The sequence below is a fragment of the Phyllobates terribilis genome, unplaced genomic scaffold (assembly GCF_046119375.1).
Source record: "Phyllobates terribilis strain yellow unplaced genomic scaffold, ASM4611937v1 Scaffold_1__5_contigs__length_1240528914, whole genome shotgun sequence".
NCBI lineage: Eukaryota > Metazoa > Chordata > Amphibia > Anura > Dendrobatidae > Phyllobates > Phyllobates terribilis.
In genome coordinates this window covers 107,298,032-107,320,065 of record NW_027362761.1, presented here as the reverse complement: position 1 = coordinate 107,320,065, position 22,034 = coordinate 107,298,032, and the positions used below count along the sequence as shown (strand labels likewise).

At 38.1% G+C, this 22,034-nt stretch overlaps 1 protein-coding gene across 3 annotated transcripts in view; it reads right to left on the bottom strand.

The window, feature by feature from the left end:
• ADAMTSL1 (ADAMTS like 1) overlaps positions 1-22,034 on the bottom strand; it is a 1,187,598-nt gene that overhangs the window by 134,780 nt on the left and 1,030,784 nt on the right. For all 3 annotated transcript variants that reach the window (XM_073665475.1, XM_073665465.1, XM_073665483.1), the window contains 3 exons: positions 21,429-21,513; positions 15,463-15,764; positions 6,031-6,160 (listed from right to left, as the gene is read on the bottom strand). In XM_073665475.1, the coding sequence (XP_073521576.1) occupies positions 6,031-6,160; positions 15,463-15,764; positions 21,429-21,513 (517 nt within the window). The remainder of the gene's footprint in view (positions 1-6,030; positions 6,161-15,462; positions 15,765-21,428; positions 21,514-22,034) is intronic.

Sequence of the window (22,034 nt, the reverse complement as noted above, 5' to 3'; positions counted from 1 at the left end):
GAGAATTCTAACTCTAACTCATTTCACTATATATTAGGTAGATGTTGGCACGGCACTTTCTATAAGATGCATAAATACCCCCCCCCCTCCAGTTTATTAATTATGTTCTAAAATTCTCAACTCCATAAAAAAAAACAAAAGTATTTGAATAAAGTACAGCCGAAAGAAGAAAGCAGCCATCTGGCTTCTATTTCTTACTTTATTTCCCGATCCCCTCACACATCTCACAAATTCTTTTCACACAGTAACCCACGCTGAGTGATTGAGCCGCTGTGGTCTTCTATTTCTGTACATGGCAGATGAATGTTTATATACCGCAACCCAAATCCTACTCCCATTGAAGCAATGTTTTCATACGGCCATATTTGCAGAATTATGTTTTTTTTTTATTTTACAGCAAATTGTTGGCTGTAATAAAAGCAGTTTACACTATTTTAAAGGTGTTTATAACATATATTGTGATTATTATTATAGTTAGTGTATTGAGATAAATTGATATAGTCTCTTTAAAGCATGTATTCTAAGTGACATGCAATTACTTTTGGGGCTAACCGGAAGGAAACAGCAATGTGGCAGTGAAGTGGTAAACCAACATCATTTTAGTAAAACCTTTAACCTTCACCACTATGTGCCTCATGGAGCTCTTTATAAACAGGGTCTGGTTTTCTTCCAAATTCTAAATGCTTGGTTTGCAAACTGTATAGTTGACATCTGCTGTCAAAAAATACTACTGCACCTTAGACACTGGAGTTCTGGAACCCTTGAAGACAATGCATCCTTCCAAACGACCATTAAAGTAGATCTGTCCCCAGACGTCACAATACAAATTGTTCATTTATTTCATTTCATTATGAAATAAATCTCAGACCTGATGCGACTGGTGGACTTACTTTGAAAATCCACATCAGGATGGCTATATAAGCTTGATATTGAGGAAAGCGTTTTATGAAATGTTGATTTTAATATCAGACATGATAACTTTCAAAAAGGATTCCAAAGCCATTTTGACATGGAATATCAAAGTAAATACATAAGCCTCTCCAAGTCTACATTTTCTATTTAATAATGCAAGCAGTTTATGTTTAATTTTAATCCATAAATATTAGTTAGTTAAAAAATGTTAAGGTCTTTTCTAGGGATTGGGGCAAAGACAATGTTACTGTTGGTACTGGGGTTGCTTACACACAAGCTTACAAACCTAAGCTATGGTGTGAATGCAGGCCTTAAAATCTTAGCTATCAATATCATAAGAATGTTAGTTATTGCTAGTTTGGGTCATTAGCACTGTAGTCGGGCTGGGTATTGCGCCTGCAAAATAGCTGCAAAAAAGGCTCTGAATCCATTGAAAATTAGGGGGTTTGTGGAGTTAGTATGTCTGAAACCAGCCCGAAACAACTAAAAAATACCCAGATGGTCATTTAAGAGTTTAATCACAATAGCAGGTTTCAAAATGGTACATCCACCTTTAATGTCACCCATAATCTGTACAAATCCATTGAGAAATAAACTGAAATTATTTGGGGATGGCGGGAGGAATAAAAATAACAAAACTAAAATTATGTGGTTGCAAAAATCTCATAATTGGGTATATGGTTGTGTTCAGAATTAGCCAATCACATTTAAACTGATGTTAAATAGTACACAGCTGCCAACATTTAAAATGATTCTGATTAACTCTATATAAAGTTTAGCTGTTTTACAAGGATAATCTTGACATTTTCTTTGCTGCATTTTGCAGCAAAAGCCATGGTCCATAAACAACTTACAACACAGCAAAGGGATCTCATTGTTGAAAGTTATCAGCAGGACAGTGGCTCAGTGGTTAGCACTGTTGCTTTGCAGTGCTGGGTTCAAATCCTACCAAGGACAACATCTGCAAGGAGTTTGTATGTTCTTTCTGTGTTTGCGAGGTTTCCTCAGGGTTCTCCAGTTTCCTTCCACACTCCAAAGACATACTGATAGGAAATTTAAATTGTGAGCACCACTGGGGACAGCGATGATAATGTCTGTAAAGCGCTGCGGAATATGATGGCGCTATATAAGCAATGCATAATAATAATAAAGCAGGAGAAGGCATTAGATATAACCTGGAACACTGTGAAGACAGTCATTAAGAAGTGGCTTAAAGGGACTCTGTCTGCACATAATTACTGAGTACAGGAACTCAGTGCATCATAGCATGGACAATAATTTAAATACACCTTCCCACCTGCTTGTTTCCATCTACCTCCACCATTCTCTGCCTCTATGAAGCCATAGCCATCCATCAAAGAAGTAGGGAGGGTGGAGATTTAAGGAAAACAAGCAGGTGGGAAGGTGTATATAAATGATTGGTCCGCCATGATACACCAAGCGCTTGTACTTGTTTTGAACAGTCATTCTGAGTCCCTTTAAATTTGGCACAACAGTCACATTACCTATAACTGGATGTTCCTCAAAAATTCATGAAAAGACAAGAAGAAAATTGGTCCTGTAGGCTGCCAAGAAGCCTACAATAACAATTAAGGAGCTGCAGGAATTTCTGGCAAGTACTTGGTATGTACTGCAAGTGACAACAATCTCCTGTATTTTTCATATGTCTGGCATGTGGGGTGGGTGGCAAGATGGAAACCTTTTCTCAGAAAGAAAAAAATCCAAGCCTGAGTATGTGCTACCAAAACCTACATCAAGTCTGTACAAATGTACATGCAAAAATGTGATATAGTCTGATGAGACCAAGGTTGACCTTATTTACCATAATTCCAAAAGGTATGTTTGGTGCAAAATAACACCATACCCATAGTGAAGCATGGTAGAGGCAGCATTATGCTTTGGGGCTCTTTTTCAGCCGATAGAACTGAGGATTTAGTCATTGTGGTCGAAATTATGAACAGTTTCAAATGTCAGTCAATTTTTCATTACACCTTCAAGCCTCTGCTAAAAATCTGAAGATGAAGAGGATTTTCACTTATTAGCATGACAACAACACTTAGCATACTTCAAAATCAACAAAAGAATGGCTTTGCCAGAAGATCAAAGTTTTAGAATGACCCAACCAGAGCCCAGTCCTAAATGCAATTCAAAATGTGGGTTGACCCGAAGAGGGCTGTACACAGATGGCAGATTTGGAGCGATACTGCAAGGAGGAGTGTGCAAAGATTGCCAATTCTAGATGTGCTATGCTGACAGACTCCTACCCCCAAAAAAACTGAATGTTGTCGTAAATTCAAAGGGTAATTCAACAAAGTATTAGTTTAAGGGTATGCATATTTATGCAACAACATCACTTTACTTCTTTATTTTTCTTTTTCAACCCAAAAAGATTTCAAAATGCATATTGAAACTTTTGTAGTCTTCTGAAACAAAAACCCATTCAGTAGTCTTCCATCCACTGTCATTCACTGCAGATCTCCAGCTTATCTCAAAGGCAAGCTTCTTTACTCAAGAGCTCGTAATAAAAGAAACACATTTTGAAGAGAATTTTATATCATTCCTAGGTTTCATGAGCTTATTTGGAGCAGATGAAAACTGTTAAGCCTACAAATGTTTGAGCACTTAAAATAACAGGAAACTCTGTTAGTGGATTACTCACATATTTTCTGCATGTTTTATGATTTAGGCAGAAAGGTTACCTTTTGAATTTCTATTTTTTGCGCTGTACTCAGAAAGTTAGTAATACAGTACTTTAGATCCACCAACTTTTCTTAAAGAACAGACTGTAAACCAGGACCAGTAAAATTATGATCAGAACTACTGCATTGTACCTATACTATGTACCTCTACAGAAAGAATTCCTGAAGGGTCAGCCTTGATCAAGCATAAACACTTAGTTTTACATGAAAGAATCAGAAAGGAAAGCTAAAAAAGCATTACATTACAGGTAAACCACAAACCCACGTAGCACTCTAAGTTGAGGGAGCAGCTCATTAAAGCGCAACTGTCAGCAGGATTGAGCTTAGTAAACCACATACACTGTCAGGTGGGCGCCGTTACACTGAGCAAAATGATACCTTTGTTGATGAAATCCGTCCAGTGGTTCTTTTATAATCTTTACTTTCAGGTGCCATAATGACATGCTCGTGCTCTGGGGCGGGACTTTAGGGAGGGGCTGTAACTGGTGCTCTCATTATGTATGCCTATCTCTGGCCTCTGACAGATCACTGTGGTTTCATTGACCTGCCTACCATTTTAATAACTGCCTAATTTGTGTGGCAAACATAAAATTTACATGCCCCAAAATGGCCGCCACCACCCGCGCATGCACAGTAGCATCTTTCGGTTGCCGAGAGATGCTACTGTGCACGTGCGGCGCCATTTTGCTTTTGGAAAAAGAATCTGGGTGCAGCATTATGGCGCCGCGCATGCGCAGTAGCATCTCTTGGCAACCTATCTATTGCTTGCTGATGCTATTGCACACTTGCGGACATCATTTTGCTAGAGGAAAAAGAAATTTGCCTTCAGTAATATGGCCCCCCCCCCCGCCTGAACTTGCGCAGTAGCAATTCTCTGTTGCCGAGAGATGCTACTGTGCATGCGCGGTGCCATATTGCTGCACTCAAATTCTTTTTCCAAAAGCAAAATGGCACCTGCACATGCGCAGTTGCATCTCTCGGCAACCGAAAGATGCTACTGTGCATGCTCAGGCGGCGGCCATTTTGGGGCATGTGAATTTTATGTTTGCCACACAAATTACACAGGCAATATTTAAAGTAGTAGGCAGGTAACTGAAAGCACAGTGACCTGTCAGAAGCCAGAGATAGGAATACATAAGCAGAGCACCAGTTATAGCCCCTCCCCACAGACCACCCCGAAGCACGAGCAAATCATTATGGCAGAAATGAAAATAAAGATTATAAAAGAACCACTGGACGGATTTCATCAACAAAGGTATCAATTTACTCAGTGAAACGGCGCTCACCTGGCAGTGTATGTGGTTTACTAAGCACAATCCTGCTGACTGGTGCACTTCAAATAGAATTAAAGGGATCTCCAAGATTCTATCCCAACTTGTAGTAGGTGTAATAATAATAATATTAGCAAGTACCTCCAATTAGAAATGTAGTATAGTTTTTCTGACTTGCTATGTCGCTTACCCCATGTGCAGGGCATTGTAGTCGCTTAGGTATCCATCGTACATGAAAGTTGTTTGTGGAAATACATGGAATGATTGGGTCTGCCAGAGTAAAATCCACAGCTTATCCATATAATGATCCTCTTTAAAAGAAGATTTTCAAGCTTATAAAAATTATGGCCAAATGAACATTAAATAGTAAGTAACATATCATGATAGTATATTTCTATTAACCCCATTTCCCTGAATCATAGATTGCCTCTCCAATTCCATGTATTTGTCGCTGTGATTCCAATCTTGTGCTTGACATAGGTCAGTATTTTCGCGGCATGAATGGAGTCTTCTGAGTGCTAATTTCAATAGCTAAGCCCTCTCCGTTCTCTGTCTATGCATTGAAGAAGGAGGCTGGTTTAGCTATTGAAATTAGCAGTCAGTCAACCCCCTTTACTCACTGCTCTGGTCAATTGCTGACATAGGAAAAAATGTCCTGTGTTCATCAAAGTACTAGAAGAACAGTGGCAGTAAGATGAAGATCAGCGGATTGGAGCACCAAAGTTAATACGAATATATTAGTAAGTTATCTAACTTAGTACTTAATATTTATTTAGCCATGAGTTTGATAGTCTTGAATACCCCTTTAAGGCCACAGTCCCACTATCAGTATTTGGTCAGTATTCAATCAGTATTTTTTCTCAGGAGTGGGAGCCAAAACCAGGAGTGGGTGATAAATGCAGAATTGGTGACTTGTTTCTATTATACTTTTCTCTGATTGTTCCTCATCTGGTTTTGGCTCCCACTCCTGAGAAAAATACTGACCGAATACAGATAGTGGGGCAGTGGCCTAAGGCTTTGTATAGGACTAAATTAATGATCCTACAACTCATTTGTAGAGATTAACTATGGGCTACAGTAGATTTTACTGCTATTATAATCAAGATAACATACTAATTGTGCTGCACATGGATTTTTAACACTCTTACCTTGGGGGACATGCTTCCACATTGCAGGACTTTAACAGTGGCGGAGGACGTCTAATGGCCACACACTGGGATTCCATTGCTGAGGATCTTGTCTGTTTATTCAAGCAAACCACTACTGCTTCCTGCATACCTGAAGAACAATGCAGAAACTCAAACTATTGTACACCGGCAAAGAAAAAATTGTATGCAACAGAAAAGTCATTAGTCTTAATTAAATTAAGAGAAAAAAAGAAAGAAAGAGACTATGCGAGCGCTGAAATCTTAAAGTACACGACTGCCGCAGCTGAATCTGCCTCAGCCCTGCCATGGTACAAGATAAATGATCCCCAGTGTATGGGGCAGTCAGCAGAAAGCAAAAGGGAGAATGTAACTTTCTATATTTCACCTCATTTTGGCAGTCAAGGTACATAAACCGAAGCCAAGCTGAAGTGAAAGGAAACACTCTTGTGCCAACAAGCCTCTAAAAACGTCACCAGATTTAATAACGGACCGGTCTCTAACAGGGTAATTTAATGTGGGATGCAATGTGTGCTTTAAGGATAGAGAGCCGTTTTGACGTTCATATGTTTGGTTTTAATCAGCAGGATATTTACTTACTTGAAGGGGAAGTTGGGAGCAGTAAGTTTTTACATTGGCTGTGGAGCTACTATGTTCCTTTCAACATTCAGCCAGAGATGAAAATCTGCCTGTGAGCCATGTGTGTATTCAGGTGACGGAGCCTACCGTAGGCATGTTGGACGCTTTGTGAGTGTTGGCAAAGACACCTTGGACAAATCTCATTAACTTTAGATATTCCCCACTTAAACGTATTGTAGACTACAGAGAAGAGGGCCAACATCTCCAGCTGTTACTGGACCACATCTCACATCATCTGTGGCCTCTTGATCTGGCCTGTACTTTGGAAATTACAGTCCAACAATAGTTGAAGAGCACATGTTGACAACACACGATAAATACACGCAGACTGTGGTCACTTTTATTTCTGGCACCCGGCACAAAAGGGAACATTTATCAGCAGCATTTGATGCATATCGAATTCCCAAGAACGCCTCAGCTTGGCTTCCTTTTCGCACTGTGTGAATTTTTTAAGAAATCTGGGAGGTTTTCAACTGCTCTACAACCAAAACGACATGAGCAAGATTTGTCTGTATTGTGAAAGGTTTCTTTGTCATCCACAGACAAATTAGTATGTGGCTAGTGAAACAGAATATATACTTGCAGCTCTTTTGTTCAGCACACTATTTATGATGCTGATGATGTGACCACCCATGGGGTTCTGAATCAAAGCTCTTCTCCAAAAACTATACATTCAAACCCCATAGGAGTTTATATTTTACTTTAATCTTCATACGTAACAGATAGAAAAAGTAGGTTAAAAGGGATAAACAAAAGTCACATAGAAAATAGGTGCAACAAAGGAAACTATGCTTTAATTCAATGTATTATTCTAAAATGGTCATGATAACACATTACAGTGTAGGTTCACCGTGGCTAAGTAGAATGGTTGAACCTACTGTATATATAATTTAGGATTGTACAGACAGAAATTCCTTAATAAATATTTATCCCTTTAAAAATCAGACACAGGTTGTTTCAAGACAAATTGGAGATTTATCATAAGGGCAGTTTCTCCTCCCCTTAAGTTTTCCCTTCTTCAAAGAGTCATAACTTTCTTTTATTTTTTCTGTCGACATGGCAGTGCAATGGCTTTTTTATTTGCAGAATGAGTTGTAGTTTTGAATGACATCATTAAATTTACCATATAATGTATTGCAAAACAGGAAAAAAAACATTGTAAAAGATGAATGGTGAAAAAAACACCATTCAGCCATGTTTGTTTTAATTTTGCTTTCACGGCATTCATTGTGCAGTAGAAATGACCTGGAATCATGATTCTCCAGGTGATTATGATTATGATGGTACAAATATGTATAGTTTTTTTTTTACTTTTTTTGTGGCTGCAAAATTCTGAAAGAGGTTGTCCACTTCTTTAGCATTGATGATCTACCCTTAGGATAGGTCATCAATGTCTGATCGGTCGGAGTCAGATACCCGGTACCCCCGCCAATCAGTTTTCGGTGTCGGTGGCCACCGGCTGGAAATACTCACTTGCAGAGCCAGCCATCGTCTGACAGTGGCCGAGGCAGGGTACTGCACATCCACCTCTTATTAAAATCAACAGGAGGCGGATGTGTACTACCCTGCGGCAGCCACTATCAGAAGTGCCGCTGCACACAACCGATAACAACTGGTCAGCGGGGGTGCCAGGTGTTTCATCCCCACCAATCAGACTTTGATGACCTATCCTAAGGATAGGTCATCAATGCTAAAGTTGTGGACAACCTCTTGAACTTTGTAAAAAGCTTTCTTTTGAAATTTTTCAAGACCCATATCTTTTTAATTTTCTGCCAATGGGGCTGTGTGAGGGTTTGCTTTTTTGCATTGTGAGCAGACATTTTTATTGATACCTTTTTGAGTTACATATGATGTTTTGATCAGTTTTCATTGCATTTTTTGTGTGTGGTGCGTTTTGATTTTTTTCTCTTATGACGTTTAACTTATCGGTTAAATAATTGTATAGATATATCTTTCATGGATGTGGCAATACCACATGGCTTATTTTTCATTTTTAAATTAAAGGGTGTAATTCAATTTTTTTTTTTTTTTTTTTTTTTAACTTTTATTTTCCCTTTTTTTTTTACTCCCATATGGAACCTGAACTTGTAATCATTTGATCGCTTGTAATATTTTCTGCAATATATTTGCGTATATAGACCTCAACAGGCCATAGGCTGGAATTCACAGAAGTGCCAACATGGCAGCCATGGGGGACTTCAGAAGGCAACCCATCAGCAATCTATGATCTTGTCATGGATGGTGGCTATGGGTGTTTGGATTAAATGCCAGGCAGGATCTTGCAGCTTAAGTGCTGTTGTCTGTGACTGACAGGGCATTTAAGTGGTTAATAGCAGCAATAGGAGTTCACTCTGATCGCTACTGTTAGCGGCAGATGCTGGTTTTTAAATACAACTGACCTCTGTCGATAGTGGACCTGCTCCATGACAAATATATTCATCATGGGGTTAAAGGTTAACATGCTTTTTAATGAATGCACTTTTGATCAGTGGACAAAAAATATTTCTCCACTGCATATGGGCCATTCATTAGGACACGTGATGACCCATCACTGATGAGTAGAAGCACTGGTTGCTGTCAGCTTATGCTTTAAGGCTGAATGTACCACTTACAGACTGCTTCCTTAACTCTCTAACCTTTCAGCAAGAAAAGAATAACTGCAATGAAAAATTATTTTAGGAGCACATTTAATCAAGGATTATTACACTGTCCAGGCATTTTTCTTACTAGGAAATATTTTTCCTGAATAGGATATTAATGAGAGCCAGTTAAAAGAAAGAAAAAGAATGAATGCAGGGGTGGAAGGTGAAGGGGGCCATAAATCATGGGCGAAGTGACAAATTCTATGTGGATCTACAAGTGTCTAACAAAGCAAACCCAGTAATGTTTATATCGTAAAGAATGGCATAATTGTTACATGCTATTTGATGACAGCATTGGGAAATCGTGAAGCTAACAGCAGGCTAAATTACTAACTAGTTCCTTCTGGTTGCTACCTCTACAATGTGAAAGGTTCTGGGTATGATAATCGATCCAGTTTCATCTCTCGAGACGGTAAAAACAATACAATTACCTTGAATACTCTTTCTGGTCTGACTAATTCGGAACAAAAAGATTATTGAAGAAGAGTTCCCAGCTTGGGTCTACGGGATATATGCTCCTTTTCATCATATCTATGTGTGGTTCTACTCAGGTCTGGTTTAGGAAATTCCAAATGAAAGTGCATGAAAATAAAGACTGTAGACTTACTGTCCTATTTTTACAGACTATTTTCCCTATATTTTCCCTAATTATTTCAGTATATTCGACATGTAAAGTGATCCATGGCCAGTATAAGAGAACCGAAAAAAAATGCAGATTAAATCCCTCTCTGAATATAAAAATTTTATAGCATCTCCAAACAAGTGCAGGTGGATTGTTAATGAACCTTTTCTTCTCCCCATCTCTTTACCACGTATTTATTCCAAAAGTCTTATAGTAGAGATATAGCTTTACGCTTTCTAAAGATGGAACCGACCAATAACACGAACAAGCTGTTTACTGAAAGTCATCCAATAAATGCACAAATTAAAGTGAACAAAGTGAACCTTTATCTAAACAGGCAACAAGAAATGTTTCATTTTTCTGACATGCGGGAGCCAATGTGCAGGGAGACACAGTGGAAGAGATGCAGAGCTGCATTTCCTTATTGCTTCATGACTAAAGGATCAGTGGGAATCTCGCAGGTTGGACCCACACCAGTTATAAAGTCATCACATGGCTGACAAGCCATCACTTTACAAAATTGGAAAAGCCTTTTAGTACATAATTAAGATAACAAGAAAAATGGAGTTGTCCGCAATTGACATTTTCATGACTTATGCTTAAAGGGAATCTGTCACCACATGTGACCCATCTAAACTATTAATATGGGCATCCAGGTTACAGACTGCTGTATGCTTCATGGATGATGTCTTGTGGAAAAATTATCTTTTATCATTTTATGTAAATAAAAGATGATTTTTCCACAACAAGGCACCATCCATGAGGCATACATGTAGGACTTTTTTCAGCAGTCTACAACCTGTATGCCCATATTAATAGGTCAGATTGCTCAAGTGTGGTTTCCGTTAATCCTCTATAAAATCAGATTCCTAGTGGTCCTCTATCCGGCACCCTCAATAATCAGCTGTTATTAATGGCAGCCAGATGTAAACTGTGTACATAGAACAGCATGGCACCATACACTGTGTAATGGTCTTTATATATAAGGTTAGGGTTAAAAAGGATGCCATTTAAATGAAAAATTTTACTAGAAAAATAAATACCATAAAGAAAACAACATGGACACCATTACAGCCAATGGGGTCCTTTTTTGTACATCTGTCATGTAACAGATATAGCCATCCTTTGTATGAATACCATTTCTCTGTTCTCCGAGCATAACATAGAAATGGAATCCCAATATGCAGGAGTGAACAGAGCCTTACGCAGGATAAATTTGCAAAACTAATTTAATTGTATCTACTAAATGAACACAACTTTCTAAAAGTCAATATCATTTATGCATGAAATATGAGGATGGGAAGCATTCTAATACATTAATACGTAATGCATTTTTTTAATGTTTGGGCAAAAAAAGCAAACAGGAACCCCACTGGAAAAAAAGCTGTGTTATAATATAGAGAAGGGAGGAAAAGAAACGTAAAATAAAATACTCATAATATTTGGCTTATGAACCACGCTCGGGTTGATTTCACTTTTTTTTTTACTATGAAGAAAATTACAAACATATTCTAGTGTTTTAACTCCTTGGAACCGTGCTCCTAAGAAAACAGCAGCAATCATATTATTATTACTGGAAGTGACCTGTTCCAGTTCAGTAACAATGTAGATTGAGTGAAACGTGTTAAATGAGGTCACAGACATGGCATCCAGCTGTCCATATAAAATAAACATTTTGAAACTTGTACAAGGTATTTTTGTACTTAGCCATATGCACCACATGGAATCACCTGCTTATAACACACTCTTTACAGCTACGGAATGTTCCTTGAGAGCCAGCACCATCGGACAGAAGGACTTTGCATTGCGAAAAAGTGCAAGCTACTGTGCCTCAGTATAGTGGGACGATTCTATGGAGATTTAAAAGCCACTCATCCAGAACCAAGTAAAAAGTGTTTGTTTTACTGAATCTCTAACATCAGTGCCAAAGCTTAGCCAACATAGTCACACTTACACACATGTGAACATAGTCTACGGCTACAAATGGTAATTCCATTCTTTGCAAAGACTTTGGGCTTCTTAAAAGTAAGGAAGAGGTAAAAATTATTATACTACCAAAGCACAGCTTCAAAAGATAACTCATAAAAAGTGGATTTTAAAAGGGCCTAATAACAGACATTTTACAGACGTTGCTATTCCTTTTGGGAAAAGTACTTACAGCTTTCCTAAATCACACAGAAACCCTTTTGGAAGACACAAAGGAAGCTGATTCAATAGCATAGTCAGGAAATAGCTGTCCTGTACAATGACCATCCACGCTATATTGCAGAGCATATTACTATTGTGTTCAGAGTACATTTGGCTGGGAAATATGTAGAATGTTCATTTATGTGTTTCTTACAAAAAAAACTGTATTGAATTTCAAAATTTTATAAGGAAAATGATAATATTATGTCACTTATTATATTACATGTATTTCAGGTTTTAACATTGATAGTCTAGCTTCTGTATTCAATAAAATGATTGGTTGGTTGGTTGGTTGGTATCCAACTTCTAGGATCATAATTGATCAGCAGAAAGTAGAGTCATTTTGAACCCAATACTCTCAATGAGAATGTGGGTATGTGGTAAGGCAGCTCATCTACATTCAAGTGAACAAGACTGAAATGTGACTACGCTCCACATGGACAAGTGTAACACTGTGTCAAGTACTGCAGTGAAAGAGTTATTCTCTTGTTAAGTAGGGTTCCTGGGGGTTGGACATCGACTTATCACATCTTGATATGCCATCCATGGTAAAACTTGGAAAAAAAGCTAATTATCCACTTAATATCTGCCATAAAAATAGTGTATCGCAAACGAGCATACATGTTTAACCCCAATCATGATTCTATTTTTCTCTTTAGTTAGTAATCCAAGAAGCTCTGTTCTCCAGAATACAAAATTCATGAACTAAAGATTTTAGTTTTTCATGGAAAGCAATCTTGTTCCTGAAATAGTAGAACTACTTGAGTGTGTCTACTACATGTACAGTAAGCAAACAAGATGGTGTCAGAGACAGTCTCTGAACCTTAGAAGGTCATGCTTCTCGAAAAGAAAGCTGATTGAGCAGATCTCATGAACTACACACATGTGTTCATGAAAAAACATTTATGTAAGAACTTTGAACTTGAATAAAACATTCATGTGCCAGAAAATAGTGCCTGATGAATAATAAAAGCACTCGGCACCTCACTTTCTATGGATGCAAAAAGACTCCACACAGAAATGTTTGTTTTTCTAACCACAAGAAGCTAAGGTCAATCTGATTAAACCACCATTATTCAACACTAGCTACTTCATTGACCTATATATGCTCTTACAAACCACGAACAGTCAAAAAAGTGTCAAATGACCTCAACAGTGAAAAGTATGGCCTAGTTCACAAGCAGTCATAGTCATGGATTTGTAGAACGATTAAAAAAAAGACTGCAGGACTTTCCAGCTTATCAACACCCTAGAAACTCTTGGCCTTTCTATGACCATCTACAGAAGTCTATTAATGCCTACTAAACTACTAAAAGCCTCAGGTAGATGGCTTTTATGTGACTCACAATGGTATATTTAAGTCAAAAATATTATTGTAAAGAAAATTAACTTATATTATACAAATGAGTATGGAAGTGTTCTGAGCTCAGCCTCAGTCATGGCATGAGCTTCAGCTCTCCTCAGTAAACCCCGTCTAACAAATCTCCCTTGACCTTGTTTTATGGCCCTACTCTTCTGGTTACCACTCAAATCTCGCATATGAGCCATGCTTTCCTATGCATTTGTGTAGTACACCACTTATACAGATAGAGTACTGCACACAGGCATTGGATCAAGAACACAAGGAGCATGTGTAATATGTCAATGAATGTCAGAATGATCAAGCCTTCAATGAGAGGCAATAGGCAGGGTTTACTAAGTAGTTGTGGAGTGTTTGCCAGGTCTGATACTAGCTTTGTCCACAAAAACAATTTTGTTTTCTCTACAGTGCTAAAGCTGGCCATACACAGTAGATGGCTGTTGGCCGAACAATGCTTCAACTGATCATTCGGCTGACAGCCATCTCAGCCGAGACTCTCATACACAGGAGTTCTAGCTCGGCCAAGCGCTCCTGTGTTCTCTTTGAGAAAGTCACCGATTGACACGTTGGCTGGCAACTTATCTTAAAGAGAACAATGCAATCATCAGTCTGAAATTTGACATGTGCGATCAACATCTCTCCCAACCATCAGTTGGCCACTGCCCTCATACATATTGGACCATTGGCCGAACCTATTGATTGGCGAATTCAGCCAACATTAGTCTAATGTGTGTGGGGGCTTTAAAGGGAACCTGTCAGAAGAAAAACACTATTAACCTACAGATATGTGGTTAATCTGCAGGTTAATAGCATTATTAACCTGCCCGGCACCAGCACTTAGCCGAACGCTGCGGGGAGAAAATTAACTTTATTCCCCCCGGCAGCGTTCCAGTCACGGTGTGGTGCCGGCGTGGGTTCAGTCGCTCTGAGTATACAGAGCAGTGGCTGTATCCACGCCCCTGGCCCTGACTGACAGCCAATCCCAATGCAGAGCAAGTGTTAGTCAGGGCCAATTACAGCCACCGCTCCGTATACTCAGAGAGATGACTGAACCCATGCCGGCACCACCCTCGTGACGGAAACCGGAACAATGCCGGGGGGAATAAAGTTCAATTTCTCCTCGCAGCGTTTGGTTAAGTGCGGACGCCGAGCAAGTTAATAACGATATGTGCAGCACGGTGTCTCAGTGGCTAGCCCTGCAGCCTTGCAGTGCTGGTGTCCTAGGTTCAAATCCCACCAAGGACAACATCTGCAAGGAGTTTGTATGTTCTCCCCGTGTTTGTGTGGGTTTCCTCCGGGTTCTCCGGTTTCCTCCCACATTCCAGTAGACATACTGATAGGGAATCTAGATTATGAGCCCCAATGGGGGGTGCCAATAATGTCAGTAAAGTACTGTGGAATTAATGGCGCTATATAAGTGAGTAAAATAAATAAATAAAATAAACAAACCTGCAGATTAACACCATATATGCAGGTTAATAGTGTTTTTTCTGATGACAGGTTCCCTTTAATTCTAAGTCTATCTGCTGTCTGCACAAATCCCGTACTTGGCACTTTTATTAGATTAGTGGGTATAAACCATTTGAAAGACTCCTGTTAACTAGTGAGACTGATACATTTATTAATTCCCACTCAAGTGTCCATGAAATCTTCATTATTTACACCAATGATCATCACTCATAAGGATTTTACATGTCTTTGTAATTATTATGCTCTGTTTGTATTCACCGCGATTGGTTGTGACATGAGAAGAAATTCATTGGTGCTGAATGGTAAACTATATATACAGTGTGATATTGAGCCTGTACATCTAGATAAAAGCAAGGTCTAAAGAAGTCTGTTCATTGGCTTGATACAAAACAATAATTCTGTTGGAATGGCAACTATTGTCAACTAGATATCTGCCCTCAGAAGTGGACACATTTTACAAAATTTATTTTTAAGCTGAAACTTCAGGTAAATCATCAATATAGGGAATCACTTACCTCCACCACAAGATTCAGAGCACTCAGAAAAGCCCTCATACTCCCAGTCATAGAGTTCATCAGTATCTGTTATTCCTCCATTCTCCAGCTCCTCTTCATCAGCATTGAATTCTGTCGTTTCACCATCACAAGATCCACTATAACACGTTCTTTGACTGGCCGGCTGTGGACCCTCACATTCATCTAGAGGCAGATCAGCAATTGTCTGTGCGAATGATAACAGCACCTGGCACTTCACACTTCTTTGTTGAACACCTGCTCCACAGGAAACACTACATGGGGACCATGGTTCTGGAATGAATCTGTAAAAGAGCACAAATAGAAGCATTTACTAATTGTTTCAGAAGTAATAAATTAGGTCCTGGGTCCACCACACTGTCAAAGATCTAAGTAAAGAACCAGAATCAGTATATATAGGACAAGATGGACATCAAAATTATGAAAGTGAAGCAGAGTTGTGATGCCGGTGGCAACTTTTGGCAGGCTATAGTCATTCTTCTATTCTAAGGAGGGTTAGCATAATAGCTTATATAAGGTGTATAGACAAAATCTACCTAAAGGTACAAAAAAACTTACTCAAGAGAGTCCTCCCTTTATTTTCCATGAAATGTTAAAAAATTAGAGAACTACTTCAACTTAATGAAGTGTCTGCACATGAGACTTATAACAAATATATAGATCAATGTATAAATTGACTTAATGAGTGGAATAAGACAAAGTTCAGAAGTATATTCATTCTCCATCTAGACTTTACTAGTCCCAATAGTTTCTGCTTATTGAGGGACTGAATACAGGCTTTCATTTAGACTGCCTCTTCTAGAACATAAACCCCCTTTCTAGTTATTACAAATAATTTCCTCTCATTTGGACTGAAGTTAAATTTCTGGTTGTAAAATACAACCCCTGGTCCATCAAATGCTTTCTTTAAGGCAGGCCCATAAAATCATATAATGAGCAGAGAAACTGTCTTGTCACATAAAAAGGACATAATAAATATGAAGATAAATAGTATGAAAATATCATTAAGATCATCTCTTAACAGACATTGAGCACCTTTGTATAGTCACTAGTGAAAGGTTCAGGTTTGATGTCTACTTAAGTGAATAGAGTCTCATAGTAAATTTATTTCAAAACTTTATGTCATATTTTACTACAATCAACATTTTTAACAATTTGACATATAAGGCTATGTGCCCACGTTGCATTTATGAAGCAGAAAATTTCTGCTGCATAAATGCAAGTTCTCTCCCGGAAAAACGCATGCGGAATTCCGCACGCGTTTATCGCGCATTTTTCGCGCGTTTATCACGCGTTTTCCACATGCGGAATTGCCTTGCGTTTTTTATGCATTGGACAAAGGCAATTCCGCTTGCGGAAACGCAAAATTAAATGACATGCTGCGGATTTTTGAACGCGGCATAAACGCTGCGGAAAAATCCGCAGCATGTGCATAGAACTTGCGGAATCCCATTGGGGACCATGGGGTGCGGATATACATGCGTTTTTCAAGCGTTTACGCTGCGGAAATTCCGCAGCATATACGCTTGAAAAATGCTACGTGGGCACACAGCCTAAATCTTCATTCATCTTTCTTAGACTATCCAGAATTTAAGCAAAAAGCTGTTAAAAACTGTAAATTAAGTGACAAAATCAATATCCATCTCCATTCAATTTATTCATTCCCACCAAAATTGCAGCATAGTGAATTTGTGATGGAGTTGTGTCCTGAAGGTCCTGGAGTTGTCAGTCACTGGAACCTTGTATTGGAGATGACATAATTAAATGGGATTTTGCTGGGTTTATGAAAAGGTGAAGACTAGGGAATAGGTTAAATTAAAAAAAGAGTCATGTTGGTATTACCACTTAGATCAGTAATTGGCCAAATTTTTCACATGGATGATTGATAGCATGTGGTCACTAAACAAAGTAAACGAGACCGGTGAAGACAATCACTGCGGCTACCAGAAAGTCCTCACTGAGCGAAGTGCATGCGATGTGAGGATTCACAAGTCTGCAGTCACATACAGTGACTACAGACTTGTAGTTTAAGACCATAAAACCCCTTTAAAGGTACTTCTGTAACACAAATGGAAAAAATATATAATTTAATATTTGCAGCCAATCATAAAGCCAGCCATTTAGTACCATTATTTCCAAGGTGCTGTAAATTTGGAAACATAAAATACATGACAAGTACAATAAATATGAGCTAACAATGACAGACTGGTACAGAGGGAGAGCATACCATGACTACATGGGCCTAGAAACAACAAGGAACAGGGGGAGATAAAAGTTGACTGAATGTAAAGATTTTGGAAGCATTTAATGTGTATGGAACTTTCCGCCTTTTCCTGATGGAAAAGAAGAGTCAGGAATGTTGAATTTCAGCATGTCCTATTCTTTGTTCCCAGGCAGATAATACGCTACCAGTGATTTATTTCACCCTCCATAGTGCAATAAACATGCAAGCTCTGCCAAGGCTGCATGTTTATGGTGGAGCCAGGTAAAATCATTGAACTAGGATCTGCCCAATAGCATTTGTATGGCCAGTCTAACCTGTGGAATAAGAAACAATCCTATGTTGCCATATGGTTATGATCAAGTTAACTTCTTAAACTGTCAAATGTAAAGTTACTTTCACAAGAAAGTAATACATATGAATGGTGGGAAATTCCAAGGAAACTGATAGGACCCAAGAAATAATCGGGCTAAAGAGAGCAAAATGGCATAAAATTCATATGGCAAGTGCTAATGATATAATGATTGCAGGTCTGATACAGCAGCAGCTGGAGCGGTGAAGGCCTCCTACCAGCCACCCCGTTGGGTAACACATATAGAATTTTATGTGTGTACATATTACTACACCTGAATGTGAATGGTTTCAGAACCAGCCAAGCCTGAATATTAGTATTATAATATAATAAATGACACTAGGGCCTTTGTTAGGTATAGTCGTAAAATGGAGAACGCAAAGCCTAGCGTCATATTCATTCTGCCTGCTAATGTGTGTTATATAGGAAAATAGATCCCAGCAATGTAGTAGCTCGCCACATGGGCTTCATTTGCAATATAATACAGTGTATATTAAGTAGCCCTACATGGCAATTCGACTCCTCTGAAAGGAAAATTTATTTGACTACATTAAGATTTCAATTTCAACCCCATAAGCTCCAGCATAGAGAGAGCCGGGAACTCTACAGATCAAAGCTGTAAATAGCACCCATTAATCACGCTGCAACGGGAAATCGGCATAAGCTGCATTTTAATAATAGCATTTCTAGTTTCCTTACAGAAATTCTGTGGTTGCTGCGCTGAGTACTTTAGCATCATATCCTTTCAATGACTTTCCAAAAACTTCACCTGAATAATTACCTGTAAAAGCACCACATTTTATATTTCTTCACAAATCATATTCACGCCTCTGTTTTTCCATTAGTTTTTTTTTTTTTCACAATATAAGGACAGTCCTGAGCAGCGTTACATTCGGAATATTATACTTACTAAGTGAGAAAAGGGAAAGCTACAAATAGCAGACTACAGAAAAAAAATGAAATATTCTAAACAATGACATATTGTGTATTGTTCTTTCAGCAAAAGGAAAAGTAGTTACCTGTATATGTTAAAAAAACAAGCAAAAAACAACGATTTGGTTTATACAATGTTACAGTGGTTTAAGAGCTTTTAATGGTCAGCCTAAAACTGAATATGTAGGCAAAAAATGACCTATTGTTTAAATCGGGTCTTTGCATTTTATTTTTTTTTAAAACATTTTTTGCAATATTTTTTTTTTTTAAATCATGATCTTTATCAAAAAAATAAAAATGAGTAGCCGTGCAATTTTTACACTCGCCACTTGGCCTTTTTTTAGATTTGTTTTACTGCCCATTGAGAAAGAGTTTACAGCAGTCTCCTTATCATCAAAGGCAGGATTAAAATGACTTATAACAGCTGATAATATGGGATCCTCCACTCACAATAGGCGATGTCACCGATCAGCCGGCTCCCCCACTCTGCACAATAACCTTTGCATGTAATTCATTAGATGCTTCAATTCAAGACTGCACATCCCACCAGTAGTCAGCTTGAAAATTGTAAGCTATCTAATTTTTCTTTTTAATAAAGTTTGAGATGGAAAAAAAAACATAGCCAAGCATTTGTAAAAACCTGATTTAAACAATGTGAAATTGTTTGATGATACATTCCCTTTAAAGGGGTAGTCTCTCCACAGATAGCCCAACTAATCTGGGAGCCTTCCTGATTTAGAATGACCATCCGTATAGCACAGGGACTAACTGGGTCTGGCACGTTGAGAGCAGCTCTCTGGTTTATAAAGGAGAATACTGAGTGATTTTAATGAGGCAACCCATATAAAAAACAGTAAAACTAAAAATGAATGATAAAACTACAAAAAGATTAACTTGCATACACTATTTGTTCCAGAATCATGCAGGAAAAGTTGCAGACACATGATCTTGTAGAAATTTTGCAATTAATAAAGGGATTATTTTCCTACTGGTTACTTCTATTTTCAGCTGACAAATGGCTAAGGAGGCATAGCGAGGCAAGGATTAGCCTTCATAGTTTCCTTTTGCAGGCAAAACAATGAGAGAGGAACACTTCTGTAGGCAGTTATCTTACTGCCAGATACAAGGTTGTTAAAATAAAGAAGGGAGAAAGGAAATACTCAAAGAAAGTGTTTACTACCATTAATTCATGTTCACACTGCAGCAAATATTCTAGACAATTCACCAAATGTAGTATAGTGCAGTCTATGAAGGATGTTCATAAGTTACATGTTGACTTGGACAAACTGATTGTTTAGGCATCCACTTGGCAGATGAGGTTCAATATGGAGAAATGTAAAATTATTCACATGGGCAGCAATAATACGTGTACACCATATGTTCTAGGGTGAGTAAAACTAGGAGAGTCACTTGTAGAGAAGGATCTGGGTATACTTGTAGATCACAAACTAAATAACAGCATTCAATGTCAATTATCATCTTGTAAGACGAGCAGCATTTTGTCATGTATTAAAAGAGGTATAAACTCTCAAAAATGGATGTAACACTACCACTTCACAATGCATAAGTGCAACTTTGCTGCGATATGCAATTCAGTTCTGGGCAAGAGTTAATAGAAAAGATTCACTGGAGACAGGAAAGATACAAAGAAGAGCAACAAAACTGATAAGAGGCATGGAAGATCTTGGGTAGCAGGAAAAATTAAAATAATTGGATTTATATAGTTTTAAAAATAGATATGTAAAGGGAGGGACACGATTACCTAGTACAAGTACATAAATAGCTCATACAAAAAATATTGTCAAAAGCTGTTTCATGTAAAACTCCTTGAAATACAAGGGGGCTCTCCCTCCATCTGGAGAAAGACAGCAGACCAGAGGAGACAAACCTTCCTTACCATAAAGAACTATTAATCTGTGGAATAGTCTACCTCAAGAACTGGTCAAGGTGGAAACTGTTGATGGTTTCAATAATGGCTTAGATGCTTTTTTTTAAAGAAAAAAACAAATAATTTTGTAAATATGTAAAATCATTTTCTGAATGTCCGGTCAAGTAGATGAACAACTGGGATCAGGAGGAAAAGATTATCTCTTTTGGGGAGGACTGGATCAACCCTTATGGTTGTACATATAACCCATCGCCCTTTATCATTTCCCATATTTGTCTTTTTTTTCAACCATATTAACTTTCTATTAGTAAGAAAGTAATAATTAGTAATGTCGTTTAGAAATGTTAGATATGTGATAGTTCTGTTAGGTGGCTGAAAATTGGGTTTGATAGCTATAATTCTGTGTAGTCATTAAAAACCTATAAATAAGACACATAATGTCTAACAATTAATGGATAGATACATTCAGTAACAACTAGTCATGGATAAACACAAATAAATAGTCATGGATAAATATGGATACCAATTGGAGGTAGGGGGTAGCTAAAACTTACGAAGGTTCTTCAGTTACTGCTGTGGCCTCCTCCAACTCTTGTGCTTGCTTGTACCATGGCAACTTGGCTTCCACGGGTAGTTTTTCTATATAATAAAAAAGAATGCAGTCTTTCTAAAATACTAAAAATGAATTGAAGTAAAACAAGTCATGTTTTCACAAATAAACACAAAAGTGAGAATATTATTCTGTCTGCTGTTTTGTATTTGATGGTAGAGCTTCACAGAAGGTAACTTCCTCCAACCCATCTCAAGCAATGTGTCAGCTTTAATTTGGAGACCAGAAGTGACTACTCTGCACGTGGCTACAGTTGTGACAACGTTTATTAAAAGCAGCTTCTCCAACCCCTCTAAAATGAATGACACTATAAAAGACCTGGCTTTTTCCATCAGAGACAAAATTTCATCTTACTCCTCAATTAGTTCCTCAAAACACTGTATGCATGTTAGGTGAAGGGGACCCTTCTGACCCAGAGGATAGTATGGTTCATTTATATGACTCTCTCTTTACTCTTTTTTTTCCATTTTTTCTCCACATTTTTCTTCTTATCTCTTCGCTGTCTTAGGTCTACTTCACTCCAGCCCTTGGATCTTACTTCATTATTTTA